The following is a 27,904-nucleotide window of genomic DNA, read 5'->3' on the forward strand; positions in this document are numbered from 1 at the left end:
AGGAGGAGAGTGTATGATGAAAAGGATCAAAAGTATAAATATTATATTCTTTTATTATATATATATATATATTTATATATCTCTATAGGCCACCAACAAAGATATCAGATTTCTGAAAGCATGACAGAAATGTTTTGCCTAAAGTATTTTATTCATCAGTGTATTTTGCTTTTCCGTTTTATTTTTACATGCATAACAGCTACCTGCCCCCCGCCCGCCCCCCCATTACCTACACTGCTCGTCTTCCTTTGCACACATATATTTATTACACATCTCTTTTGTTGTAATACATGATGTTTAGAGTTACATGGCATTGCATCAAAAACAACGATCAAATTGTCCGTCCGCAACATTTGCTTTTATCAAACCTATGATTTTCGTGTCATTGAGAAAGTTATGCTGATGTGATATCAGTTATAGATCATGTAGGCACAGCCCGGATCAATATATAGTTATTTCAATGCAGAAGTATTTACATAACAAGAAATAGGGTTTTTTTCTGCTAGAGGTTGCAATTTGAAAACAAGACTTGCCTTTGATTTGCAACATTATCTGGAAAAACCCAGTATGAGTGGAATCTTTGTAAAAATATTCTCAGAAATGGGAGAAAAAAAGATTTTTCCATGGATATTGCAGTAATTAGACTTATAATCAGATTTATTCAGTATTCGATTTGACTCTTATACAGACAGGATGGGTGAGGCAGTTATATCATTACCTCCTCGGCTTGGTCATTGAATTGAATCAAAATAAACAGTAAACAGTCAGTAACCTGATGTGTGACAATCAGAAGCAGAAGCTCAATTCAGTTCAGTAAAATGCTTCATAGAGAATTCTGATCACAGAAATTGTCCAGTGAATAACAGCTGTTTCTTCTCTGTTGATATTATTGCCTGATTATCTTCTCACCAAACCTGAACATCAGCTGTGAATGAGCACATCTGAATCAGAGAGAAGACCTCGCGTTTTTAACATCAACATCAGATCCTTCCGCTTCCTCCATGTCACCTTCAACCCATAATCCCTCTCTGGTGTGTCCGCCACCAAAATGTCCGGTGGCTGATTACTTGGCGGTGAACATGATTGAGCCACTAGCATGTGTAAGGAGGGGGAAGAGGGACTGCTCCCCTCTTGTATTAGTGTCGGAGTGTCCACATCTGGTGGTGGACCGACACTGCTAAACTCATGGGAGTCAGGTGTTAAAGTATTTGCTGGAATTCTGCATTTCTCCCCTCGAATAGATGAGGCTTCAGCTTGGTCAACACATCTGCTGGAGGATGCAGCACTGTCAGAAAATCTCTCCACCTTCTTTTTCCTAATTGAGGCCAACTGTCTCTTTGGCGTCTGTACGTGCTGTGCATTTGAAACCGCCTTTTTGATTCGGCATGATCTGTGTGGCTGATTTCCCTCATCAGGCACAGCAGCCGACTCTGTGGCTTTCTTTGCACGTGTGCTCTTCGGTTGATGGTCTCTTGACCTCGTCTGGAACGATAATGAGGGGAATTTGCACACACTGCTTTTCCTGGACAGCTGACTGCAACGGTCGAGGATGCTCGTGGTAGACTGACATTTCCTCCTCCCTCTTCTTGCTGGAGGTGCAGCCACGAGTGATGGGTCAAATTGTGGGTTTACCTGAAAGATTGACAGTCATATAATATTCATATTAAGCCGGTGAAATAGCTGCACAGGAAGCTCACATCGACGCACAACTTACCCACGAATTAAGAGTGGAGCTGCTCTGTGCTCGAGTCTCTGTGAAGAACTCTTTGGGTTCAAGAGCAGCTCGCACATCGGGCACATTTTGGAGTCTGGCTCCTTTCAGTGGTCGCTCCAGAAACAGCAATGGAGGCTTCCCTGTGTTTGAGGCTTTACGGGGCATCAATAGAAGTCATTCCCGTCCAGCTAAATACATAAAAGGGTTAGGGTTAGCAGAGCATCACAACAACGTACATCCACAACCAGCTGTTTTACCCTTGTTACGTTTCCATTCGTAGTTACAGCCCTAATATTAAACGTACCTTTATTTGGTTCCTTGCGTAAGACACATGCGTCATTACATGTCATTAACACACATGCATGTTAAAGTTAAATATTCCGTTGTTGTTGTTGTTTAACTCTGAACTTTTTTTGTTTTGCTTTTTCCTCGCGTTACAAATCATTTCCCGGTTGCCGCCATCCTCGTCTCCGATTGGCTGCGTCGCCGTCTCCCGTCGAGCTGCTATTGGTGGAATCTTGTGCTCACGTCATCACAGCGGGCCGGGGCAGCGCCAAAATTCAAAAACGTCTCCGGGCTGCAGACGACGTCATGTAAATACAAGAAGGAAGTTTTTTTTTTTATTGATATCATGAAATATTTGGATTATTTGACTCCACGCTGAATGAAAACACGGGTTTTAATCCCCAGCAGCAGCAGCGCAGGTCGAGCGGAACAGCCCGGAACATCGCAGTAATGTGAAGGTTCGTCTCCGGTTCGTCACAATAGCGCAGGGGCGACTAGCCTCCTTGCTAACGGTGGCTAACCCTTAGCCTCCCCTGTCACATTTAGCCCAGAGAAAGATGTAATGTCGGATAACTCGCTGCAGCAGCTTGTATCCAGCGACTCATTCAGGTTTATAGAGACAAGAGAAGTCGTTTTGAGTCATTTAGATGCACGACGTGTCGCCATTGTTCCACCGATTCACCTCCTGTTGAATTCAACCTCCGCAACGTGCTGTTTTAACGTTTTCACCACTTCCGACTCACGTGTACATCGTAAAACGGATATTTTGTGATGTTTTATCAACAATTATACACAACTGTGTGATTCGGCGTTGTTTACCTAAATAATACATCACTTATTGTGATTTAAAAAGTACTTATTTAGGATTGCACCGCCCCTCGTAGCCGATACAAAGCAGCTGCACAAACCGACCTCAGATCGGAGGCTGTGTGTGGGTTCCTTTGTTATCCTGGTGTTTTAATTAAATTTGAGTTATTTGCAGTAAACGTTACACAGAACACGTCACATAACGTCTGTTGTTCTGGATCAACTGATTTATGCAAACAGACAGTTAGTTAGTGCAGAGCTGAGAAACTGAAACACTGAAATCTCATCTCCCGGTTTAGTTGAACCTTTATTATTATTTTAATATTGATTATTACCAGTGAGGATTGATTTTCTTTGTTTGTTAAGTCAATCAGCGAAAGGAGCAAAGGTTTGAAACCAGGCTAACAGCCAGCTAGCAAGTAGCTTTGCATCGATTTCACCACTTTATTTAGCATATTTAATATGACAAGCACAGACTCAAAGCTAAAACGTAGAATAAAAACAAATGAGACCCAAATCATTAAAGTAAAAATGGAGAATTCAATATACAACGTAATTAATTTTACAAATATATTGATTCAGCATCAGATTAAATGGAGGGGTAAACCATAACCACTCACTAGTTTAAAGTTTGCGTGGATAAACGGTTTATAATCAGATTTTAAAAGCAGACACTGTTGTAGCACACCTTACGTCAAGTAAAGAGTTTATTCTAAGTATTAACAGGACATCTTTACCTCAAATTTCATTTACTGAGAGTTATTGTTAATGTTTAGCCGTCTTTGTAACAATCGTATGTATTTCTGAGTCAACTGTTTTGTGCTTTTGCTTTGTACAGAATTCCATTAAAGAACAAGCGGCTTTTCAGTGATCTGCTGACCATGAGACGGAGCCCAAGGAGACCCCTGATCCTCAAAAGAAGGAAGCTGCCGTTTCAGCAAAATGACGCGACAACAGCAGCTGGATCGCAAAGCCAGTTGGCTGCGTCCGGCTCAGAAGAATCCACGAAACCGGACGTGACTCGGTGCTTCCCCGATGGGATCCGCATCATGAATCACCCCTCCATGTCCGACACTCAGGTGGTCGTCATTCCCAAGACAGCTGACCTGCAAAGTGTCATCGGGGCCCTCACTGCCAAAGGCAAAGAGTGCGGCGCCCAGGGACCTAACAAGTTCATCCTTCTGAGTGAGAGCGGTAGCTGCAACAATGGATCCTTTTGTCAGGCTGCTGCTGAAGTGGATGGGGTCTCTACGATAAGAGCAGACGGACAACCAGTGAAAGTGGAAACTATGCGCAAGCCCCCTGGCGCTAAACCGCTCACTGGAATTAAATCATGTAAAGACCTAAGATTCTTTTTGCACATTCTTGTTCGTATCTTTTTCGTGTTAGCCCTAATGTTTTTTGTTTCTTTCTTCTCAGTGAACAAGGAGCTGGAGTGTCGCCCTTTAGACGAAAGTCTCACCAACATTCAGTGGCTGGGCAGAATGAGCCCATCTACCCTGGAACCAGCTCCTCCCAAGCAGGTGACCGGCAAAGAGAACCGCGACCAAGATGTACAAGCTCTTCAGGTCAGCTGCTCCTTCTCATTCTCTCACTGGGATTGTTAATGTTGATGTGTAAACAGCTGCTTCTGGGGGAGGAACACTGATCTCAGGCATGTCCCAACAATGTCCCCTAAACCCTGTCCTTTAACCAGTCGGTCACTGAAATGCTACCATTTTCTATTCTTCTCTGTGTTTTAATTCCTTTTTTCTACAGGCACAGGATAAACCAGCCGAGGAAGAAGCTGTTCAACAACCCACGTCAGAGAGGCCACCATACTCCTACATGGCCATGATCCAGTTTGCCATCAACAGTCAAAAGAACAGAAGGATGACACTGAAAGAGATTTACACTTGGATCGAGGAGCACTTCCCTTACTTTAGAGAGGTGGCCAAACCAGGATGGAAGGTATTAATGTATACAATGTATAATTCATGGCCACATATACCACAATACGTGACAAAGTAAACCTCTCATCACAGACTGAAACATGCAGTAAAGATTTTTCTTATTCATTATTATAGAATTCCATTCGCCATAACCTCTCTCTGCACGACATGTTCATTCGTGACACGTCCCCGGACGGTAAAGTTTCTTTCTGGACCATCCGGCCCGAGGCGAATCGATGTCTCACTCTGGATCAGGTTTACAGGGTGAGCACAACTTTTCACTGATCCATTGTTTTGTGTCACTTTTGACTTGTTTTGGATTTCAACTTCTGTATTATCCCCTTCTCCCTTCCCATCCCTCTCCACAGCCGGGTTGTGACCCAATGACTGCTCCTGTCCACGTGCCAATGCTTTTATTTCCCCATCAAGTAAGACTGATTTACTCTTCTTTCAGCTCTCCAGGAACAGTTTTCAGCTTTTCAGTCAGGCAGCAGATGAAGGGACAGAAAAATCAGGAGATCCAAAGAATTCAGCGGCAGCCGCTGATGTGAGGTTTAGGGAAAATAACTTTTTGTTGCAGGAGGCAGATTTCACAGTGATGGACTCGTCTGCTTTCAGTGGACATGCAGACTCAAACATGTATCCAAGTAGGGACAGACATAAGACAAGTTGTTTTCACAGGTTGTCACGAATGTATAGTCAAAAATCCGAGGGCACAGTAATGGTACTAAAGCAATAGAATTGTTTTGTTCTTTTTTTTCCCCACAGCAACAAAAGAAGGTGCTTCCTGATGCAAGAAAGACACAAACTGGCTCTGGTGAGTTAACAGAGAGGAAGGACTTTATTAGAGTTAACTGGGGAGACGGGAGCAGCAGTTTGAAGAAGGCAAATGAACAGAAATATTCACGTTTTTAAAATGTCCTCCTCTGAGTTACTGCTGTCTTCTCTCTGTTCAGAGAGAAAGATGAAACCTCTCCTCCCTCGAACCGACTCGTACTTGGTCCCGATCCAGCTCCCCGTCACCTCCTCCGTCTACCTGCCGTCCTCCTCGGCCCCGTTTCTCCTGTCGTCCTCGCAGCAGAAAAGGAACATTTCACGAGGAACCAAGAGAGTGCGGATAGCCCCTAAGGTAACGTCTCTGCCCTGCACCACAGAGTGATGGATGAATCCAAACAATCTTTAAAGTACTAAATTTGATATATTTTAGCATAGTAGTCATATGGGATCAGCTTTTCAGGCGAAGTAGTGGTTAGTGTGGGTAGATTTTGTATTTATGTGTTGAAACGTGTGTGAATTTGATGGTATGTATGTCTGACAGGTGGAAAAAAGTGATGCTCCAGCTGTGGTTCTGTTTCCTGAGAAGAGCGATGGCTATCAGAGGGAGATAAAGCAGGAGCCAGTATGCGTTCCGATTAAATGCGAGACTCCCAAAGCCCCTCCGAGGAGACAGGCCAGCAGCTCCAGGCGTAAACAGCGTCTGATTCGCTCTGTGCACGAGGAGCCCGTCCTCCTCTGTCCTGACAACACTTTCTTTGACTCTGGCGTCGCCTCCGATGCCTCCATGTTCCACGACATGCAAGACACTACGGTGGACGAGCAGAAGCCTGATCAGCACACCCCCGAACGGGAGTTCTCCTTCAAGACCCCCATAAAGAGTAACAGCCAACTGACCTCCTCCACCCCCAGCAAGCCCCCTTCTAACGCCGCACCCGAGCCCTGGAAGGTGACCCCTGTGGGGAAAGGGCGCCAGGACGTCCTGGATTTCAGCCCCATCCGCACACCGGGGGGTCCCGCCGTCACCCCCCGCCACGACTACAACTCGTTCAGTTTCAGCAGCACCCCATTTAAAGACTGGCCTCTGTTTAACTCCCCCAGAGAGCTGCTCAACTCCGCTCCCTCCAGAGTCACGGAACCATCTGACTCTCCCACCGACGGCCCCCAGAGCAGCTGCTCCAGAGAGCTGCTCCAGGCAGGAGGTGGCACCCCCACTAACCGCTCCATCACAGAGGGTTTCGTCCTGGATACCATGAACGACAGCCTGAGCAAGATACTGGTGGACATTAGCTTCTCCTGTCTGGACGATGACGACCTGGGTATGGCCAACATCAGCTGGTCCGAGTACATTCCACAGTTTAAGTAGCTGGAGGGCAGGAATGTTGTGTATATATTACAGGGCAGTGACTTTTTCTCAAAACACTATGGGATGGATAGCTGGAACAGAAACAGCAAAGCAGGTGCAAACGTACAAGAAATCAGAGATATGACGACCACAAGCTTTTGGGTAAACAGGAACAAGTCAGTTTATCCGGTTGACAGCAAAATTCAGCACTTCACTTGTATGTATTTATTTTAGCTGATTTGATTTCACTCCATAACAACACTAGTGTAAAACAGAAGAGAAGCAACTCTCCACGCTGGCACCTCTCCTCGAGTTTGATTGGGCTGAAGTTGCAGCTTTAATGTGAAGAGTGCATCCTTCCATTCAGTTGCTGTGGTTGTTCATTTGAATTACCTTCCCTTTGCATCTGCTTTGCTTCCTTCATTTGTTTCTAGCTGCCATTTGTAATCAAAACCTTTTTTACAGAATGATTGACAGGGACGCTTAGTAAGTCCTGTTTCCTCTCCATCCGCTGGCTCGCTTTTTTTTTTGCGTCATTCATTACTCGGTCCTGTTTTCTTTCATCTTCTATCCTTCCTGTTGTGTCCGTCTGTACTTGTGAAGGAATCTAGAGAAGAGAAGTGAGTGTATATGTATGTTGATTTGCACATTTTAATATATATATTTGTAGCTTTTTACATATGTAAATGTGAAGACATTTATATTACTGCTTGATCGGCCAGCGAGGCGTCGGCCTCCTGGACTCAGCTTTTAGACGTTTAGATTGTGATGTAGAAGAGTTGGTAATAAAAAAAACAAACAGCAATAGGATTGTCTCCATATGTTAATTGTAAAAAAAAACATTTAAAACGTGAGACGTCACAGTAATTGTTCCTCAGTTTGTTAGTATCTATCTTCAGGGCACTTTGTATCAGCAAGAGGGATTTTTAAACATTTCACATCTTTTGGAAACGAAATGCTTGATGTGTTGTGTCTGTACAGCACAGATTCTGTTTCAGTGAGAACACATACTGCCTTTTTTTACATTATCATGTAGCACAGACAGGAAAACAGGGAACATGTCAGAACAGTTTTTTCAGCTTTGGTGGATAGAATGAGAAATGTACTTTTTGTTTTGTTTTAAGATTTCACAAAGTAATCACTGACTAGCGAGTGTGTTGTGTTTACTTCATAAGACTTAAATCGCAGTAACCTGGTGTGTTTGCAGGATCAGAATGTTGTGGCCTCTAGCAAACAGCTTCATGTGCCTTCTTGGTGTTTGTATATGACTGTACAATAAAACTGTTGGTGTTTATACCTGTGGAGGTTTTCAATCATCCAGATCATCGTGTCTTCAGGAGTTGGACAAGTGGACGGTGGCCACTGGACTTGTACTTACATTATACATATTTAAAAAGCTAATTTACAAGAAAGTCTTAAAAATGAAAAGCAGCGGAGGGGTGATACCAATCACAGCCAGGCAATGCTACCTTTTCAAATATAGAAATAATGCCATTTCATTGTGATATATTATCAATATTTTTTCCACAGAAGATGACGAATGTTAGTCTTAATACACTGTAGGTCACATCTAATCTCTCTAAAGTAGTAAAACTCCTTCATTTCAGCTTATATTACGAATAATGAGGAATAGGTGAACATCAAATACATTTTTCTAAAAGATGGTTTCTTTCATTTTAGTTACTTCTCATCACATGGCAGCAATATTTTGGCTTCATTTCTGAACGGTGGGAGGAAGTGGAGCTGGTCGTCCATCTTTAAATACAGACTATTCTCTAGCCCTATTCTTTGTAGACATATCTTCACCTATGACGATCAGCTCCGAAAGGAAAGTTAATCATCTGCAGATACACTCACACACACGTGAACACGGGTTTGAAAACACTGCCCATCTTGTGTGGCTGTGCCGGGTAAACAAGAAATGTTCCAGGCATTTGTTAAGGTGGTATTCAGGAAGTCTGCCAGTAGGGGGCGTGATGTCCTCATCCTCAGTATGTCTGGATTTCCTGTTGAGCCACTTCCAGAAGGATCTGCAGCTGCTTGCTGCAGAAATCTGTGGATGCAGAAGAGAGAGAATCCGACTTATGCAAAAGCTGAGACGGCTTTTCATAGCTGCCGTTCTAATTTCTGGTCTAAATCCAACAGGCTCCAGTCTGGCAGCTCCGAGCTCGAGGTTAAAACAATGGCCTATTGTATCGCCTGAGCTAGGTTTAGTGCTTCTTTGCATTTGGAGGATATTTCTGTTTGTATTTCGTCTTTAACAGAAGAAAAAAAACTTGTAAACTTGTCAATAATGAACTACAAGCAGCTGATTTCTTTGTTAAGATGAATTTGTGCTTCTAAATTAAAAAAAAGCCTTTAACTCTTTGCAGTGCTGGGATATTTTGGCTGGTTTTTAATGCTTTTGAACTTGTCCTTAAATAATTCATAAAAATATTCATCATGCCATTATTTGATATCTTTCTTTGCCTCTATTATCAGTCAGTAATTGTTTCATCTCGACACAATATAATATATTGGACCCCAGAAAACGCATTGCTCAAGTATTTTCAAAGTTAAAAACAGTTTGGTTGTAAATGTGAAGATATAATTGTAAAACTGATATAAGTTTTATGTACCTTTGAAATAATTGTGTTAAATAATAAGCTTTAGCAAAATCTTTCATTTCTTTCACATATATTCAAAACTGATAGAATAACATTCATAAAAGTCCCAGCAATGACAAGTTGGCAGATCCTGTGACTCACTGAAGATGCTTCTAAACCTCTTGGGCAGACGGAAGCGGTGGACGGTCACGTAGTAAACTGGGATTCCGGTCAGTGTGAGAAAGCAGCTCCAGCCGGTGTTGAAGGGGTCAGAAAACAGAGACATGCCCACGATGAAGAAACAAGCCACCGTGAAGGTGACTGCGATGACCACGGGCACCTGTGGGTTCGTTGGGAAAAGAGCAGACATGATGACAGTGATCGGTCAGGTCAGGGTACAGAGAGATAAACGGTAAGAAAGTTCTGCCGGTCCGGACGATGCACTCGAACCTTGAAGGGTCTCGGGAGGAGAGGGTAGCGGTGGCGATGGATGAGCATCCCCAGGGTTGTCAAGGCGATGAAGAACCAGCGAGAGAAGGAGACGAAGTTGATGAGCTGGTAGATCTCCCCGTTGAATATCATCAACATCGCCAAGGGGTACTGAGGACAGACAAGACTGAGTGTCAGAATAATAACAATAACATTACTACGAATACTACTAATAATAATAATTTAAAGAAGGCAGACGACAAAGATATTTAGAAGTAAAGTCCCTTGAAACTCTCCTGTGTTCAGTGCATTGAAATCACTTTACCTGAAACATCACAGCAGGCAAAGGCGTCTTCCTGCGGATGTGAATCATGGAAAAGATCAGCGGCCAGTGGCCCTCCCTGCCTCCCACAAACAGCATCCTGCAGCACAAAGAGCGAGCAGGACTTACAACCAGGTTCTCAGCCCGAACACAAACACACGAATGACAATAACCATCTGTCTGCCTCCAGATTACCTTGGTGATCCAAACAAGCCCCCGTTGAGAGCTCCGAGGCACGACAGGGCCACGAGGACTGGGATCACAGGAGCAATCGCCTGGATGGCGCGGTTGGCAAACGTCTGCAGAGACACAGGAGCAGACAAACGCTCGACAACAACATACAACAGTTGCTCTGTTTGGTCCAGATTTTGTCATTTGATATCCGATCACTGACCATGGCCACAGCGTCAGACAGCAGGAGCTCAGCGGGCGTCATCATGGTGTAGTAGGCCACGTTGGTGAGCACGTACAGGATCGTCACTGTCACCATGGAGCTGGTTATGGCCAGCGGGATGTTTCTGAGGAGACACCATTCACACAGAGGACACAGGAATGTTGTTTCACCACAGAAACACAAACAGATTCTGATAGACAGACTAAAGAGTGAAGGACAAATGCATTGATGCCACTTGAAACTACGAGGTCTGACTGTCCGTGTGGATGGTAACAACTTTATGAACCATAGTGCAAACACATAGCAAACAGCGCTACACACGGATATACAATATGAAGCAACGAAGCAAAACACCAAGTTAGAGATTTCTGTTATTAAGAGACGTGTAAAAATCTTCTTTGGCTGATTATGAAACTGTCGTGACACAAATCAGAATATGGTGGGGGAGATATGGAGGTATGAGAGCACCCTCACTACACTAATGGTGCATTGCAGTGTTAATATCGAGAAATATGTTGGCTTCTGTTAGTCAGAGGAAGTGGAGACGTATCGTCCATCTTCACAAACAGTTTATGAACCACAGAGAAATGATGTTTGAATGTAAAATACCTGTTTGGGTTAATGACCTCTTCTGTGACACAGTTCAGATAAAACCTGAGGGAGAAAACAGAAAAGTCAGACTCACAAGCACAGAGTTCAGATTGTTGGTTGTAAAATATGAACCTACCATCCACCATAGGCATATAGGCCGTTATAGAAGGCCAACGGCAGCCTGTCCAATGTTAATGAGTCGACCTCAAACCCGTTCTGGAAGTTCTCTGTGTGTCCTGGAAAGAACATAGAGAAAAGTAACTGAGCGTCATCGATAACTCGTAAATCCGCCTGTATCCTCAGAGGGAACCATTACGTCCTCTCACCTTTGCCTAATGCGATGAAACCAGGGACGATGATGAGCACCAGAGCAAACATTTTAACGAAGGTCAAGGTGATCTGGGTGCGATAGGCGAGGGTCACACTCCAGCAGTTGACCACCGTGACGAAAGCTGCCGAGACACAAAGACAAACGACCGGTAAAAGAAGAGTTTATATGGATCCTAATCAGAGATCGCTCGGAGGCGCATGATGGCATCGTGGGTAGAAGGAGGTCGTATGAAACCACTCACTCACTCCGAGGACGCTGAAAAGTCTGATGAGCCCCATGGGAGGCTCGCACGGCTCAAAGAAGTGCTCCACCACGTAGCGGCCGAATGCCAGCGACACGTAGGCAGCCACGGCCGGTCTGGAGATGGAAAATACGTTTGTTACTTACGTCTGCCAAGGAGCTTAGGTTTTAATGTTTGTCTGTTGGTTGCAGAATTATGCAACAACTGTTTAATGGCTTTCTGCAAAACTTTGTGGAAGGATGGGAGATGGACCGAGAAAGAACTCATTTAAGTTTTGGTGTGAATCCAAAAATGACTTTGCATTCAGCACATATAAATAAAGAGATACATAAAACAGACATGGTGTATATGTATGAGTAGACAAGTTGTTTTTTTAAAGCATTTTCTCTGATTATTAATTCATGTATCTAGCTGAAAAAGACATAATATCTATGAGTGTGTGAAATCAGCGTGTGATGCAGCTTGATTGAATTAAACGGGACGCGTTCCACCATCAGTCCAAACTAACCTGACGAATAAGAACTCTATCCAGAGGCGCAGGAAGGCAGGCAGCGGCCCCAGAGTCTCCAGCAGGTAGATGTATTGACCCCCTGACTTTGTGAAACTGGTGCCCAGTTCAGCGAAGCACAAAGCACCTGACGGAACAGACAAGAGGGAACATGTGTCACACGCCGATGAAGACAAATATCTTCTGTAAAGGTGTTTGAGGAGAGTTGGCCGCAACACAAACAGTAACCTGACACAATCACATTCAAACAACACAGGCCTCCGAGGGAAAATACACTGGAACCTATAGGCTCAGTTTAATCATAACATTTTACCTGATACGTGTGTTTTATGCACATCCATAGATCAGGGAACACTTTACCCCTGAAGGTCCCTATAGCAACCCCAGTGTTCGGACCCCAGTGTTTGTTAAAACCCTGCAAACAGTCATGCTCCCCCATTGGCAGAGAGGTTTAGGGTTGTTTAGTTACCGTCTGTTTACTGGAGCTTTTGTTTCTAAGCGAGCTTTCACAGTGGATGGAGGATGTATCAACAGAACTTGATTAAAAACTTGAACTTGATTTGTTCAACTTGGTGCAGATCCGAATAAAAATGCAGCTCTAGTGAGTTTAGTGTCCATGTAGTTAATTGATGCATTACAAAATTCAATAAAACCTCATATGCTGCTAACATAACACTATTTATAAGTATAACTGTTTGAAAAGGATCACACAATCATTTTCTTTCAATCATCTCTCAAAACATACTTTTACCAATTTTAACCGTTTCTTTTACTCTTTTAAATGATGATGTATTATTTGATCAGCTGTATTTTAATTTGCTACATGAATAAAGTTATAATTGATATTATCCTCATCAGTATTAAAATACCGTGACATGTTTTTACTTCTCTTACCAAACAGTGAGAGGATCCCGCACAGCGCCCACACCAGCAGAGAGAGTCCCACGCTCCCACTGTTCATCAGGACGCCCTTGGGTGCGATGAAGATGCCGCTGCCCACCACCGACCCGATGATTAAGGACACAGCGGGCAGGAGGCCTATCTGTCTGCGGAGGTGCACCACCTCCTCATCCGTCACCTCCTTCTTCCCGTCTCCCTCTGTCTTCCTCTGCGTCGTCTCCATCTCTGCGTGGCTGCAAACTGACAATCTGAACGAGTCTCCTCTGCTCCTCCGCCTGTTTGAACTTCAATTTGAGTTCTGTCCAGATTCAGGTCTTACCTCTGCTTCCCTCTCTCTCTTTCCACCTTTTCCCTCTGTTGCTCTCCCCAAAAACAGCAGCCACCGCTCCTCTATGTCCTGCCAACCCTCAGGACACAAGTCTGAAGTTCTGTGAGGCTGCAGAAGGATGAGGTACCACCTGCCACAACATGCACCCTCTCCCTGACTGTCCCTCTCATTTTCTCCTGCATGTATTTTGCTCCCCTCATTGGCTCTCAGCACCCACCCACCCAACTCGAGGAGGCCAAAGAACGAGCTCCAGCAGCTAAAAGCAGCCGTTTAGAAGCTCAACACGTCCCTTATTTGAACTGTTCTTCTTTTCAGTGCATGTGCGCTTGCATTCCTGTGCAGCTTGGGGGAGGCCTTCTCGGGTACAGGGGGGGAAAGAGGGTCAGGGTTTTGAAAGAGGCAGCTGCACAGGCCGCAGGAGGGCGGCCTTTCACCAACAACACACGTTTTCTAAAACTCTGTAAAGCTCAACTTCTTTGCTATTGAAGTCCTTTATTTCAGCAAACACTGATATTCCAGCCAGGATCAAACAGGCCTCCGGATAACAGAGAGTAGAATAACAGAGGAACTCTATCAGCTTGTTTTTCCTCATTTACACTTGGCTGACCACTGCATCGATGTCAGTTTCACTTCATCAGCGACTGCGCTGCTCATTAAAATTCCTCCACACACAGAAAATACCAAGATGTGGTTTTGGTAAAGATGTCTGATGTGTGTCTGCAGGTTTTAGATGTGAGCGGACAGTACTGTGGGATGTGATGGCTTCTGCTGTGAGTCTGTGTCATATGAGGATGTTTGGGATGCATCATAGCATGTATTTGAATTCACGACTATTTAAATATAGAGAAGCATCCCTTCTTATTCAGTTTGGTGCATATCTCTCATTCCCTCAGTATCTCTTCATCCTTTCCTCTAAATCAATTCCACTAAATTACACACTGTTGTGAAGTTCATGCATCCAGCCTGCACAGTTTTTTTACTATCGGGATGTTGTTCTTCCTTCGGCCAGCAGATAGAGCTCTTTTATTTCACTGTGTTCTCTCTCCACATGTCACCTATTGATGCATTTAGAGCTTATGCCACTTATTCCTGTTTACCCAGTTCTTACTAACTTATTCCCAGCAGAAAAGAGCACGATATCAATCCATATAAACTCTGAAATCTATTAAATAACTAGTTGCTAACTTTGGTTTCTTCTTTAATCTGACTAAAGGTAGATGCTGAAATTCTCTCCATGACATCCTGAGCACCGCAGTGTGAAATCCCACTCAGCTCTGAATCTATACCTCCACCTCTCTCTCTCTGGGGGTGAATCTGCCCCCAGCTTCCACACCCACCCCAGGAGACGTGAGCCCAACTCCCCTGCCACTTTTCCACCTGACCTCCCAGGAGTCCTGTCCGGTCGCCTCACTCCCATAGGCTCATCTCACCGGGAGCAGAATACAAAGGGAATAAACCCTGACATCTCCCATGAGCCATTTACCCAGGAGGGTCCCCAAGGCTTTTTCCATTCTGTAAATCAGCTGTTGTCAGAGTGAGGTACACAAAGGCTTTCCAGCACAATGAGGTGTCATTATATTATAATGTGATTTCCCTCAGTACACATGCCAATTAGAAAATGTATAGAAATACCCGTGTTAATCACAGGATTGACTCTCAACAGTTTCTTCAGGTGTACACGATTAAACGTTGACAGAATCTGAACATATGGCTCTGGTTAAAAGAGGAACCTCGGGGAGGAGGAGCCGACGTGACATGAAAACATGTGAGAACCGTCATAATGAAAATAAAACAAAGAGAATAATTCATATTAATTAAATTTCAAACAATCAGATTTACAGGTGATTGCCAAAACATAGGATGTTAAAAATGATTCAAAAATGAGTTTAAAACATTCAGATTTGGACACTAATGCAGACCAAAGCAATCGATAATGGAAAATACAACAATAAAAGAAAATTAAGATAAAAAAAAATGTATAATCAACACTATAATTTAAGTAAAACAAAATAGAATAAGATAAATGATAATGATAAAAAGTGAATATCAATAATACACACTTGAATAACACAACACTGTGTGCCTGCAACAACACCGGGGTCAGAAACCCCCTAATGAGGCCCCAGCCAATAGAACACACTCTGCACTCAGTCTATAATGTTGATAATAATTATGAATAATTTGAAGACATGGAATTATGTAGTTTAGTATCATGTGTTTCCTGGGGTGGAGGTGGATTGTTGGTTTGGCAGTTTTGCCCAGGGCCCCCCAAAAAAACCCTTGATGCGCTCCTGCTCAGGGTTTAACATTAATCATCTCTCCCCTTATCAAAAATAATCATCAGTTTTCCCTTGTAGAGAAATCGCCCACGGCAACCAGGTATTTGAATGCATGGAACAAGTCCTGGCGTCTGGTGCATGGGTGTGTGCGCTATAGTCCTGGGAATTAATTAACCCTCACACACACACACACACACACACACACACACACGTATGTATGTATATCATACATGCATATACAACACTCGTGAGAATTCAGCTGGATACGCAAAAAACAAACCTTCCTTTTTCTTTAAAATGTTTTCTATGCAATTACAAATATTTGACTCGCTTTAAAAATTGGCCCCTGGATCCTACGAACATTTTCAAAAGTTGACGATCACCAAGCGCACACACTGAGGAGACACTAGCTTGTTTTAAATGTATAAATACTTGACTGCATTGACCTGTTTTGGGCTTATAGGTCCTCATCATTATTAAAACTTCATCTCTGAAAGTACAGCTTCAAAAAGACGTGATAACAGCACGTACCTTCAGGTCAGGGGTCACAAACCTTTTCCCTTTGAGGGTGATTCTAAATTATTGAACACATATATCTGTATATATCACACTAACCTCTCCAAGGCGACGCCTGGAATTGCTTCTCTTCGGCGAGACGTCTGATGTCAGGTGGTAGTGATGACGATTGCAGCTGTAGTTCCAGGTTTGGATTAGTGGAACCAAGTTTCGGTCGGTTGTGGAATAACAAATCCTGACAAGTTGTCCCAAACAAAGATGTTAACTCTTGAATTCCCTTTGGAATCAATGATCTATCGATGGGGGAAGATCTCAGTAGAGCAGAGGCAGGGTGTGGTGTTTAACTTTCAGGTTTTCAGTTTGTTGTGGTCGGGCACATGGCGAATACACATCTCAACGAGTATGTTCAGTTCCATTTGTTTATCTGCCACGAAAGGCTTGAGGGAGTTTTGCAAACTCCTCAGCACATAAATCATTACTGTTACCTCACTTGGCAGATGCTTCTATACAAAGTGAACTATAGCTTTGGATTGTGCAAAGAAGAAAAACTGGACATTTCTTGTGGTGTCTTCTTTGTGTGTTTTTTATTATGTCTGCCAAAGAAGTTGTGTTTCCACCCCTGGTTTGTTGTTTTGTCTTCTTACTTTAGCAGACCAAGGCAAAAACTACAGGATGGATAACATCCAGACATGAGGGAAGAATGCAGGGAAGAACAAATTTTCATTGATTTTGATGTCTTCCAGAATCTGGAGTGTAAATAGAAAAACCTCTGTCTCTGCAGTGCAGTGATATGGAGGAGGACCCCCCCCCCCCCCACTGTCCACAGGCCAAGACGCAAGGAATCCAGTTTTAAATAAAAGACGAAAACAAAACATCATCCTCTTCTCGCTCAATGGCTCCCAGAAGGAAAATCTCTTTCTCTCTGTGGCTAATCTCTTTTTCTTTCTTTATCGTCGTCTCTTACAGACACAAAGACTCTGGACAGACACACACAGGGTAAATGAACTTAGAGCTTTGTGTTCTCCATGCCTGGGACTCTTAAATACCACATGTTTGTGAGAAGCAGGCGGCACGGTGGTTCAGTGGTTAGCACTGTCTCTCTTAAAGTTCGAATCCTAGCTTGGCCGGGGTCTCTGATTTACCGTATGATTACGTCCGATTTTACAGTATTTTAGATCGATGTAATTCTTTGTCTTAATTACGTGGCAGTGAAACAAGAAAACAATTTACCATCAACCGTAAGAAATATAGTCAGTGATCATCACAATTAATGAACACAATTAATAAATCACTCTGCTGTGGTCGACGTTTGACTGCAATCATTTGTCGTGAATGTACTTTGCTGTCATGGGCGACATCATAAATTATGGATTTTATTGTCGTCTCTGAACGTTTTCCTGTTTTTTTAAATATCAGCCCATGTCAGTGTCATTACAAGAACCGAAGCATGACACTGTTTAAACATGCAACATCCCTCAAAGCTCCAGATAAAGTAAACGTGTATCATCCTGTATTTCCTGTTTTACTTTGAAATGTTACTGAAACTTCCCTGTCCTTTCACTTCCTGGATTCACCTGCACCTGCTCAGTCCTGCCCCTGTACTTCATGTCAGGAAACCCCTTATACAGGCTCATTCACAATGTGGCCTGTAACATTTCAAACTTTGTTGACATGAGCTGGTGATTAAGTGATGACGCCAACACATGTGAGTTAACTTAGCTAGTTTATGACGTTTTATTGAAGTTGTTTACGTTCTTCATGGCTCAGCTGCTTGAGGGACTGAACTTGTGAGGTCACCACGATCCAGGCTCCAGTGGACGAGAGGTAATTTGTAAATACTTTACTATTTATTCTCAAAATGGCATCATTGTGACAAACAACTACACAAATTCAGGCTGTTATTAGCACCGAGCTGTGTGTTTAGACTGTAGACAACAAGATGGACGACACGACCGAAGCTTCTCCATCGCCTCCTAGTGGCTGCCTGCAGTTTAGGTCGTAAACCCAAAATACACGTCAAATAATTTTGTAATGTCTTATTTGTAATGTCAATGTTTGTTGCTTCTTTATTGTGGTTTGCACCACAATGCTATGAATTGTGGGTAAGTCTGCAGAAATGCCTCCTTTATTTGTATATCAGTTCTCTAAGGTACAATACAATTTAATAAAAATTTAATTCAAAGAAAGATTGAATAAATGTAAATAAAATAAATTTAAATTCACCCAGATATTGAAAAATTGTTTCTTTTTAAGAGATTAAAGAAGAAATTTAAAAGCAGTAACTGCAGGTTAAGTCATTTCAGAGTTCGGGGCCTGTACCACTCTCCTCTCATAACTGTGTCAGTGACAAAGGACCTTGAGTTGGTGCTTAAATGACCAAGCTTCAGTTTGTGGGGTCCGGTTAATGAGGTTTTTATATCCACTGCTTCATATCAGCATGTACAACTGTCAGAAGTCAATAAATAAATATCTGTTGTGCTGTTTATTGATGAATCGTAAATTACTTCACATTTCAGGGGAAATATGAATCAAATCTCACAGCAAAACTCACAAACTACCATTTTATTATGAGCAGGCATCTGCTGATGAATCTTAGGACCTGTTATTGTTTCGTACGCTTTCCCACTCGTTCGCTATTGTTTTATTTTTCTACTTTTAATTGTTATTGCTTCCTTGTTTCTCCGCGGGACGCAACAACGTGAAATACACTTAAAATAGAGCACATCTCATTTTAGTTTTAGTGCTCGTACGTGCGAAGGAAATGTTCCCACCGTGCATTGTATCCCGTGGATGACTCCTTTTATGAATTTACGAGAGCATTAAAGGAGGAATGAACCCACGGTGTCCATTTCGCTGCGACGTAATAAATTGCTCGTTAAAGCTAATTCTCAATCAGCAGATATTGATTCGGCCTGAATTAAAGTGTAATTACGTCGTGTTACTTCCTGTGTGATTGGGCTGTGGGGGGGGCTCGTCTCTGCTGACGACTTCTAACGCCGCCGGTGCTGAGCCGCGCTGATAAGCCACAGTCGGTGGTGTAAACTCGCCGCCTCCGTGTCCGCGTGTGCTGTAAAACACGACAATAAAAAATGGACTCGGTGCCTCGGTGAGCTGTTTGTTGGTGCAGGGGACGGATTAAAATCTGACCACTCATGCACGGTCAAGGCTTCGGTCAGACTTTTAGTAGATTCCATTTCCTTTAGGGTTAATTGGTTTGGTTATTTGAAAATGGGTTGTACCTCTTTTGGTGGACTCATTGTTTCCCGCAATACAAAATGACCTGAGTTGTGTGGGAAAGTGTATTTTCTTGTGTATCCCTCTGAATAGAAGTCCCTATATAGTGAGAAGAGGCTGGTGAATGTGCGGGTGGTTTTGCAAACAGTCTATATTTGGAGGAGAAGTGGGGTGGAGCCTGTACACCCGCCTACACTAATAGGAAAATGTTTACTGACGTTTTAAATCAAGTGAGAAGTAGAGTCACTTTCTTATAGACTTCTTTTTGCAACAAGGAGGATTCGCCCTCTACTGGTCATACAAGAGAACACAGTTTTCAGGCACCTATGCATTGGCTTCACTTTCCAGTCTATGTGCAAGACTCACAGTGATGCAGAGAGTAGAGCATCACTTCCTGTTTCTGAGATTCAGTGCACTACATTTCCCAGAGATCACTTGTCCTGAAGAGTATCTGGAGTCTGTGATTAAAAATGAGAACAGCAGAACATCTAAACCTCCTTTAGAAGAGGGTTGGAATTAATATAAAGGTTGAAAAAGCATGTAATTCCGACAATGTTAATTTTCTCTTCCATCTCATATATATATATATATGATCTGTTTCTTCATTTAATCAGGTTGTTCTTTTAGCCGTGACCCGTTTCGTGTCCTTAAAAAGAAGTGGTTTTTAAATCCTCTTAAACGCCGGAGCATGATACTTAAATTGTGGAGGTGACTAAGATGGTAAACACCTTTTTTTTTTCACACAGTCAGAAACTTATCATAAGAATATTTGTGAATATTATTGGTAAAGAATCATGTTCTGGCCTCAGGTTTGATCAGAACTTGCTTGTGTTTGACAAATAACTAAATAAATGATTGACTACTTGTGGGATAATCTGGATGAGCCATGAAACCACACATGCCAGAACCCGAGGCTGCTGTTACATGTACATCGTGTACAAGCGCAGTATACAGCATTAGTATTTTGTTTCAGGGAGCTGTCAAACATATTGTTTCCCTCCTGTAACGACCATCTTATACGTCATCAATCCAAGAAGCAGCTCACATCACATAAACCTATTTTTAAAATGTCGTACGTGCCTCAGATGCATTACCTACAGTTTAAGAGTCACCATGCATACAAGTCACAGTCTTCAAGATAATTAAGGACCTTTCTGTAAATGTCACGGAAATAACATCAATCTTAAGATGGCAATAAGCTGCCAAAAGCTAAAAATGCACTGAAACGTCTGTTATTGTTAATTAACGTCTCCGTCTGCTGTGTTTGCGAAAAGGAAGAGGGAAGATGTAACCATGGTGATGTTGCTGTGGTTTACTGTCGTCTTGAATAATGCAGTTTAGATCATAAAAGGTTACTTGTGCTTTATGCATACGCAGCAGCTTTGGCCGGAGGCGTCGTGTTTTTTGGTTCGTCTGCATGTTCGATTCCTGTTGAGGTCACTGAACCCCCACAAACCCCGTTATTCTGGCCTCTGGACTGTGATATGTGAAGAATGCCCCGGGGGGGGGGGAGGTTTCTTCAAATTTCAGCACAAACAGAATCAAGGTGGTCAAAAGTCAAGGTCACCGTCCATGTGATGAAATTCCCTACGTGCATTCCTGATGTATCGAGTCCCCCCCCCAAGAGTCAGAGAACTCTCTAACGACAGAGTAGTTCGTTCTCTCTGTATTAAACCCAATTAAAACTCCTCGTGAGAAAAGCAGATTTAATATTTCGAAAAGGAAACAAATCATACGTAGTCACCTGAGTAAATCCACAATGTTGTAACTCATTACAGAAAAAACTGTGGAGTTGGATTCTGCTCATACGACTTGTTGTTATTTTAAAAGGTTTAAATGCTCCTAATTGCTGCAGCTCCTCTTTTAAGTCCCTGTCTGAAACACTGAACCCCCCCCCCCCCCCCCTTGATAAAGCCCTGTCTGCTCTGATTGGCCAGGGGGCGTACCTGACTAATTGCGTGTATTATGCAAATGTTGGGGAATTCGGTTATCACACGATGCTGCGATTCCGCACCGCTGCATCTCGGAAGTTCGCCGAGCTCTCGTTGTTTACATCTCCCTCCTCACACGGACGTCCTCACATCGCCAACGGACTGCTTGTTTGAAACCCGGCCGACAGGTTCATTGATTGTGGCGTTTTATTACCAGAGGGGGGCGTGTCCATCTCATCGCTGTGTGCTCAATCAATGTAAATCCGTCCGGGCGGGGAATTTACGCCCCACATGATGAAGTGCTCCGCTTTACTGCGCCGCATTAATTTGACGGAGCTGTGATGTCGTCCACTAGAATGATAAGTGAGGCATAATTCATTCAGTACGACATCGTTCGTCCACTTCTCTCAGGGTCTGCGTTCAGCTTTGCAAAGCACACACATCCCATAACTTCCATTTTTAACACTATTTATCCTCTTCATCCGTCTGCACACTTGTTGAATTTGTCTCCGTCCTGCACGGGGGGGGACAGTTCTTCAGACCCACAGAGCCGAGCCAGTGTTCTCCGCTCCAGAACACGCCAGCAGACCCAATGCTTCAGCTGAGAACCAGTTGCTAGGAGACGCCTCCCTCGCTGCCCGGTGGATGTATGGGTCGTTTGGATTGGAGCTGGAGAGCGAGATAGTTTTATGGTTCTTACTTATATTCGAAATTATCATTTTATTAACATATAAAACCACAGCAGACATATTGTCTCTGTCTCACACTTGTTAGCAATGCCCTCTCAGTTTTTTTGCAAAACATGCACCTACATTTACTATTATATATATATATATAGATATAGACCCTCTTCTACATTGGCTTTGTAAAATAATTCTGTTACAACCAAAACAACATTTATTGTTTTTGGGGAGAAGATCCAAAAAGAGAGAAATCACCGGCCTCACAGCAGCAGCAGCAGAAGTGAGGGTGAACATCTGGAGCCGAATCCATCGTTGTGACAGATGTTTGTTATGTTTCGCTGCCGCGTTTGGAAGCTTGATCCGTCAGCAGCTGTGCAGGAGGCGAGGACCCAAACGCACCGAGAGAAAATTCACCTTTATTAACATAAGCTTCACGTCAACCTCACCGAGCCCGGTTTGTACGGCTGCTACCTTATAATACATGAAGAAAATGGTGGCCACGAAAGCGCCTGAAACTCGAGGTCGAGAGGCAAAAGTACAACAGTTGCTCAGAGACGCACGCTTAGGGCCTTTCTAGTTTCTTTCGAGGACAGACTCCTCTTGCGGCAATTCGTCTACTATTTCTCCCAAAGCTAAACAATAAAATGAAATATCCATCACGTTGTCCGGAATCTTTTCTGAACACAAAGAGGACTTTGTTACAGCTGTTTGGCAAAAGGGAGAAATATCTGAAGGGGGGGGGAGCAAATAGTCATGTCTACTTTTCTTAATCAGCTCCCTTCACCTCATTTGAACCTCACACACACACACACTCCTCCAGTCAGATGATGTTAACAGTGTTACAATCTTCCCTGAAGTCAGTTTAGTGCATATGGGAAGTAGGAGGAGATGCATTAGTGTGTGTGTGGGCTGCTGCTGTCGTGTGTATGTCCTCTTGATTCAATCTCACCCTAACACGCGGGTGCACACTTCCCTTTTTTGGGCTCTCAGGTAATTTATCTGATTCTGTATGAGGCAAAATTAAGTGTTTTTAAACTCGTTATATTTCTATGGTTCAGATTAAATGGCATGCAACCGCTTGTTAGAGCGAAAAAAACAAGACAATCAACGGATCTTTGAACAGGATGTGATTGTCCAGGTCGCACACGTCTCCACCCTGTTCCCTCTGCAGCCCCTTATCTCGTTCACATCAACAGACACAGGTTGAATCATCTTTTATTTGGACAAGACACGGCCGAGACTGTTTATGAAATACGTTCCTGATGTCGAGGCCCGAGCTCATAAAAAGCCAGAGTGCCATTATCTCTCACACACACACACACACACACACACACACACACACACACACACACCTCATAACTGAGATTAAATCACAGGCGCTGTGGCGGAGCTCACGGCAACAATTTCACAATTACACTGTTTGCCTCCCCTGCAACCCTATCGATTAATCAATGAGACAACGGGGCTGAGACTTCATGTATGTTTGACTCGCGTATTCATAAACCACAATAAAACATAGATTAGTACTGAATTATGAATTACTGCTGCTATGATCCATATTCTACTTTAAATATTGAATAATTAACGGTGTGAGAGGAATCGGCCGTCGTGACAAACCCAGAAAAGGATTCATCAGCTTTGTCTGCAGTTTTCCTTGAGCATCTTTTGCTTCCTCACCCAAGGACGTCGTGTTTTCACTCCTGTCACTTTTGATTTGTTCGTTTATGATTATGCAAAACGAAAGAACCCATTAAATACTTGGCTTAAAGCTCGGGTTGGTAACCCTGGAAAAGATGACGATAGCAGGCTGTGAAAAAATACTACCGACGCATCCCACCCTCCATCGTCCAGAAACGATTTCAACAGATAAGATAATAAGTGTTTCAGAAACAAATTACCAACCCTGGCTTTAAGAGGAATACTTAAGAACCAATTCACAACTCAAACCTGGATGTGAACCAGGCAGTAACTTGTTCCTAGTTCCAGCTTCATCATGGCGTTCTAAGTCTTTCTGTTCCTTCCACCTACACAGAGTGAAACCTACTTTCTTCCCCTGACCCCGTGCGCTGACTCACACAGCCTCTTTGTTAACTCACCCTCCACACAGAGGAGCATGGAGAGTATAGTGTGTATATATATAATATGTGAATAATGTTGAGTTAAACACTCAGTATAACATGTTAAATACACGCCTGATCACTGATCCAAACACGCCGGCATGATCCCACCCTGTGTGATTTTTGTCTGCATTCTGGAATCAGACGTGTGACGTGTCTGACCCACCGTGCCGCCCCCTTTCTGTGTTTATACCTTTTCATACAGAATAGTGAGGCCTTGAACAGGTTGTGTAAAAAAGGCGACATTGTGAATAATGTGCCACTCACGTTCGAGTCATTTATTCAGAACTTTAGAGACATTTAACTGGTTTCCTCTTTTAACCAGAACAGGAGGTCAGATCTCTCCCTGAAGTTCATCATCACGGGCTTTCAAACACATGAAATAAATACAGTCTCAGAGTTGGCCTCTGCGTTCACACCTGTAGGAGTCCGCTTGTGATCTGATCACAAAAACCACATGTTAATACCCGGTGTGAACAGGGCTGTGGACTGGTAGAGAGATGGTAAGATGTTCCACAGTCAATTCCCAGGTAGCTGGATCAGATTTTGATCATCTTATAGTTATATGACTAGATTTGAAGTTTAAGAAACCTACAAACAGTGACTGCCTGATAATTGAAACCTTATATTCTGCAGTTTTTAATTTAAACAAGTTGTAAGACCACCACCACTTGAACTTGCAGAATTTTCACTATTCACTCAAAATCTACAAAAGTCCTCGTGAAATTGGCCGAACTTCACCTACAGGCAGAGGACGGTGTCTTCTCCATCTGATCGGTGACATAATAGAATAAGTTATCCACAGAGAAGTGTGATGAATAGATTTGGAGGGAAAAGGCAGAGAGCTTTTCTTTCTTGTCTCCTCTATTGATTCCCCCTCCAGGTCTTCCTGTGAGGATGGTCCGGAGCAGAAAGCAGTCATGAATAAATCATGGCTCTGCAAAGCATGAAAGAAAAATTTTAATGAGGAGTCCAGTGTCTAAAAGTGAACACATCTGCTAATCTTTATGGTTTGGCTTGGAGAACACAGCGCCCCCTGGAGGCTGCTTCAGGTTTTGTTCTTCTGGACTCAACGCGATCGTCTGATCTGAGGCGTTGATCGAGGCCGTCCCACCTGGAGAGACTGTGTTCAACAGGCTTCATTGTGTCCGCTGGTGGGTTATTAAGATTCAGCTCGACCACGGGCGGCTGACCTTTGCTTCTCCGCACGTTTTTCTGCTGTTAATGAGGAGGAAGTCGATTTCAGCCCGTTCCCAGGGCTTCAGTGTGTGTTTCCACTCGCTGAGCTGCAATCCCCTGATTCACACTGGCCTGAGAGGATGGACGGCAGCCAACTGTTTGGACCAGCGTGCGGTCCGGGATCTCTGTCAGCCAGAACAGGAGCTCAAGAGGCTAATAGCTTCGTTTTATTAGTGACTCCAGACTAAATGCTTCGGTGTAAAAATAATGTTTATGCTAATTACAGTGGCCGGATGCTGAAATAAGATGATATAATTTGGCCTTAAGCCAAGTATACAGCTCCTTTGCCAATCAGCATCTAGTCATAGACGTATGCAGTCTGGATACTATGGGACCAGGTGGGAGGAACTAGCTAATAGCTCAGGGTATAAATCCAGTGGAACGAGCTCGACCCTGGTCGAATTCCGCCGTGGGTCGATAGAGTCTGACCTGCCATGATTAAGTGGGAAATGTTCAGGGCTTTAAAATGCATGTAGCTTTCTTCCTGCTGGGTTCCTGGACGCTCTCGAGGGAGGGATACTGAACGACCTTCTCCCTCTGGAGGAGGTGACTTTTGGACCCATGCGTCCAGAGGATTTGACGCTAGGCCTCAATTTGAAATTGCAAAATCCATCGTTGGAAATCCCGATATTGCCAATACAGACAAGGAAGATCACTTAAAGTTGACATCTAATAACTTTTTAGAATTGATTTAACCTTTCATCGTCGACTTATCCTGTCTTATGATCCACAAATGATCAAATAGGATGAAATCACATTGAATAACAGATTTTCACCTCCACAAACCAAATGTCAATAAGCTCCGACTCCCAGCTGCCACCTTGATATCTCTTGATTACACGTCGACTGCAGTTTTGCATGCATGCATGTTCTGAGTCACACATTGTGCAGCGGCTTCACTCTCATTTCATGCCCGATGGCTTCGGCTAATTAGCCTTTCTGTTTAATTCTAAACTTCTCCGCTCTTGAGGAGACTTAATCAGCCTGCCTGGGTTTTTTATTTATACTTCCGCTCAGCGTGCTAAATATAGAGCGTCCGTTGCCGCGGATGCTCTGTTTAGGATGAATTGGAGGGAAATGGAAGTTCCCTTGGCAGCCGATTCGAGGAATCCTCCCCGAGATGAGTCACGACTATCAACTCATGAATTCATTTAGCGATTCGATGTCTTGACCCACCTTCATTCAACAGTATTTTTCATCAGTCCCTCGGAGGAAAGAAATCATTTCATTTTGTTCGTTCCAGTAAACTTAGTTCTCCCCTCTTCCCACCCGCTGACGTAGGTAATCGCCTCGCTCCCTTTTCTATTTGTGGTGCTGAGCCGATACTCCATCCGGGATCTTAACCCCAGCCAATTACAACTGCAGCCACAGCTCTTATTCCATTTATAAACTCCAGAGAGCGTCCGTGCTACTATTTTCAACCCCGAGAATCATCCTGCGTCAAAAAAACCTTCCAGAGGCCTCGGAGGAAGACGTCAGAGCTTCTTCTTCACCCCTTGCTCCAGCCTAAATAACCAGTCCGGCACTGGTGAGATCTCTCAGGAGCCCGTGTGTATCCTGCCCTTGCAGCCGCTTGAATTATTTATGTCCGCTGCCTATCTGGCCTCTCAGCAGGGCCAAGACACTTTGCCTTTGAAATGGAGAGCACGAAACCTACAGGAGGAAATAATGCAGCGTGCAGAAGACGACGGGATGTTTTCCATATACGTCAGCTCCTGAGGAAGTCATTTCCTGTCACATGGATGAGCAATGATTGGCGGTTTGAGCAGATTTAAGATTTAATGGCTGTGGTGTAATATATATTTGTAGAAAGAAACTCAAAATGCTGCATGTTGCATGGACTTTCACCACAGAGAATAAAGATAAATACCTCCACTTCCTCTGAAATGCATCACGTGACTTCAACATGTAACGATTCCTTCCCTCGGCATGTAGTCCCATGATGCACCGGACAGGTGGTCCATCATTTCCCCCGAAACATACAGTGGAAACCACAGCAGGCGAGAGTACAAGGCCCTTTGACACCGGCCTCATAAAACCTTTATGGGACGCCATCAATCAGTTGTTGCCGGCAGAGAGAAAGTGTTGGAAGACCTTGACGGGCAGCTCTTATCTATCCTGGGACCCGGCGATCTTGTTTCCCACATTGGAAGATTCATCGTGCACCGGACGTGTCGGACATGACGCGACGAGGTGATCCTGGGTGTCCAAAAGTGTTTATGGTGATATTTAGTCACTGTTGAGACACGAAGAGAGATGATCATGAGACTGACGTGCAGTGGAAGGATTAGATTATTGTTATATTATATTTTCTGTGTCAAAGTGCTCGTTAATATATTTATTATAGTTTATTTATAGGTTTTATTACTGAGGATTAATGGCTTTGTGCTATAGAAGAAAAAACTGTTTAGATGGGAGTG

The 27,904-nt window shown here is 43.5% G+C and overlaps 3 protein-coding genes and 1 long non-coding RNA gene across 6 annotated transcripts; 1 reads left to right on the top strand and 3 right to left on the bottom strand.

The window, feature by feature from the left end:
* Positions 1–139: 139 nt before the first annotated feature.
* Positions 140–2,196, bottom strand: rhno1 (RAD9-HUS1-RAD1 interacting nuclear orphan 1). Its single transcript, XM_034579064.1, has 3 exons — positions 2,019–2,196; positions 1,715–1,902; positions 140–1,632 (listed from the first exon to the last, which is right to left on the bottom strand). Exons 2-3 carry the CDS (start codon positions 1,877–1,879, stop codon positions 922–924), a joined length of 876 nt encoding a protein of 291 aa, XP_034434955.1. The 5' UTR covers positions 1,880–1,902; positions 2,019–2,196; the 3' UTR covers positions 140–921.
* A 72-nt stretch (positions 2,197–2,268) lies between these two features.
* On the top strand, positions 2,269–7,670 carry foxm1 (forkhead box M1). The gene is made up of 9 exons (XM_034579052.1): positions 2,269–2,457; positions 3,645–4,141; positions 4,226–4,374; positions 4,565–4,756; positions 4,873–5,001; positions 5,106–5,165; positions 5,506–5,554; positions 5,694–5,866; positions 6,056–7,670. The coding sequence occupies exons 2-9, from the start codon at positions 3,688–3,690 to the stop codon at positions 6,875–6,877; spliced, it is 2,028 nt and encodes a 675-aa protein (XP_034434943.1). The 5' UTR covers positions 2,269–2,457; positions 3,645–3,687; the 3' UTR covers positions 6,878–7,670.
* LOC117757690 lies at positions 7,524–8,551 on the bottom strand. Its single transcript, XR_004613187.1, has 2 exons — positions 8,451–8,551; positions 7,524–8,270 (listed from the first exon to the last, which is right to left on the bottom strand). It is a non-coding gene; the product is annotated as an uncharacterized LOC117757690 (long non-coding RNA).
* Positions 8,552–8,704: 153 nt separating this feature from the next.
* Positions 8,705–13,738, bottom strand: si:ch73-352p4.8 (cystine/glutamate transporter). 3 transcript variants are annotated; one of them, XM_034579060.1, is made up of 13 exons: positions 13,510–13,738; positions 13,152–13,446; positions 12,258–12,384; positions 11,750–11,865; positions 11,504–11,629; positions 11,314–11,413; positions 11,196–11,240; positions 10,587–10,710; positions 10,388–10,491; positions 10,196–10,292; positions 9,892–10,041; positions 9,604–9,781; positions 8,705–8,909 (listed from the first exon to the last, which is right to left on the bottom strand). In XM_034579060.1, exons 2-13 carry the CDS (start codon positions 13,378–13,380, stop codon positions 8,845–8,847), a joined length of 1,461 nt encoding a protein of 486 aa, XP_034434951.1. In that variant the 5' UTR covers positions 13,381–13,446; positions 13,510–13,738; the 3' UTR covers positions 8,705–8,844. The 3 variants fall into 3 exon arrangements, with proteins under 3 accessions (XP_034434951.1, XP_034434952.1, XP_034434950.1); XM_034579061.1 differs by having other exon boundaries at positions 13,152–13,381; positions 13,458–13,738; XM_034579059.1 differs by having other exon boundaries at positions 13,152–13,738.
* Between the last annotated feature and the right edge of the window lie 14,166 nt (positions 13,739–27,904).

Source organism: Hippoglossus hippoglossus, chromosome 23, assembly GCF_009819705.1.
Source record: "Hippoglossus hippoglossus isolate fHipHip1 chromosome 23, fHipHip1.pri, whole genome shotgun sequence".
NCBI classification, from domain to species: Eukaryota; Metazoa; Chordata; class Actinopteri; order Pleuronectiformes; family Pleuronectidae; genus Hippoglossus; species Hippoglossus hippoglossus.

Bases quoted from the DNA above. Each gene is read 5' to 3' on its own strand.
- foxm1 (XM_034579052.1), top strand. From the start codon at position 3,688: ATGAGACGGAGCCCAAGGAGACCCCTGATCCTCAAAAGAAGGAAGCTG. The intron at 4,375-4,564 runs GTCAGCTGCTCC...TTTTTTCTACAG, and splicing joins AAGATGTACAAGCTCTTCAG to GCACAGGATAAACCAGCCGA. The intron at 5,555-5,693 runs GTGAGTTAACAG...CTCTCTGTTCAG, and splicing joins AAAGACACAAACTGGCTCTG to AGAGAAAGATGAAACCTCTC.
- si:ch73-352p4.8 (XM_034579060.1), bottom strand. From the start codon at position 13,380: ATGGAGACGACGCAGAGGAAGACAGAGGGAGACGGGAAGAAGGAGGTG. The intron at 11,866-12,257 runs GTTAGTTTGGAC...TTCCATCTCCAG, and splicing joins ATAGAGTTCTTATTCGTCAG to ACCGGCCGTGGCTGCCTACG. The intron at 10,042-10,195 runs GTAAAGTGATTT...GTCTGTCCTCAG, and splicing joins TGCCTGCTGTGATGTTTCAG to TACCCCTTGGCGATGTTGAT.
- rhno1 (XM_034579064.1), bottom strand. From the start codon at position 1,879: ATGCCCCGTAAAGCCTCAAACACAGGGAAGCCTCCATTGCTGTTTCTG. The intron at 1,633-1,714 runs GTAAGTTGTGCG...TCAATCTTTCAG, and splicing joins GCTCCACTCTTAATTCGTGG to GTAAACCCACAATTTGACCC.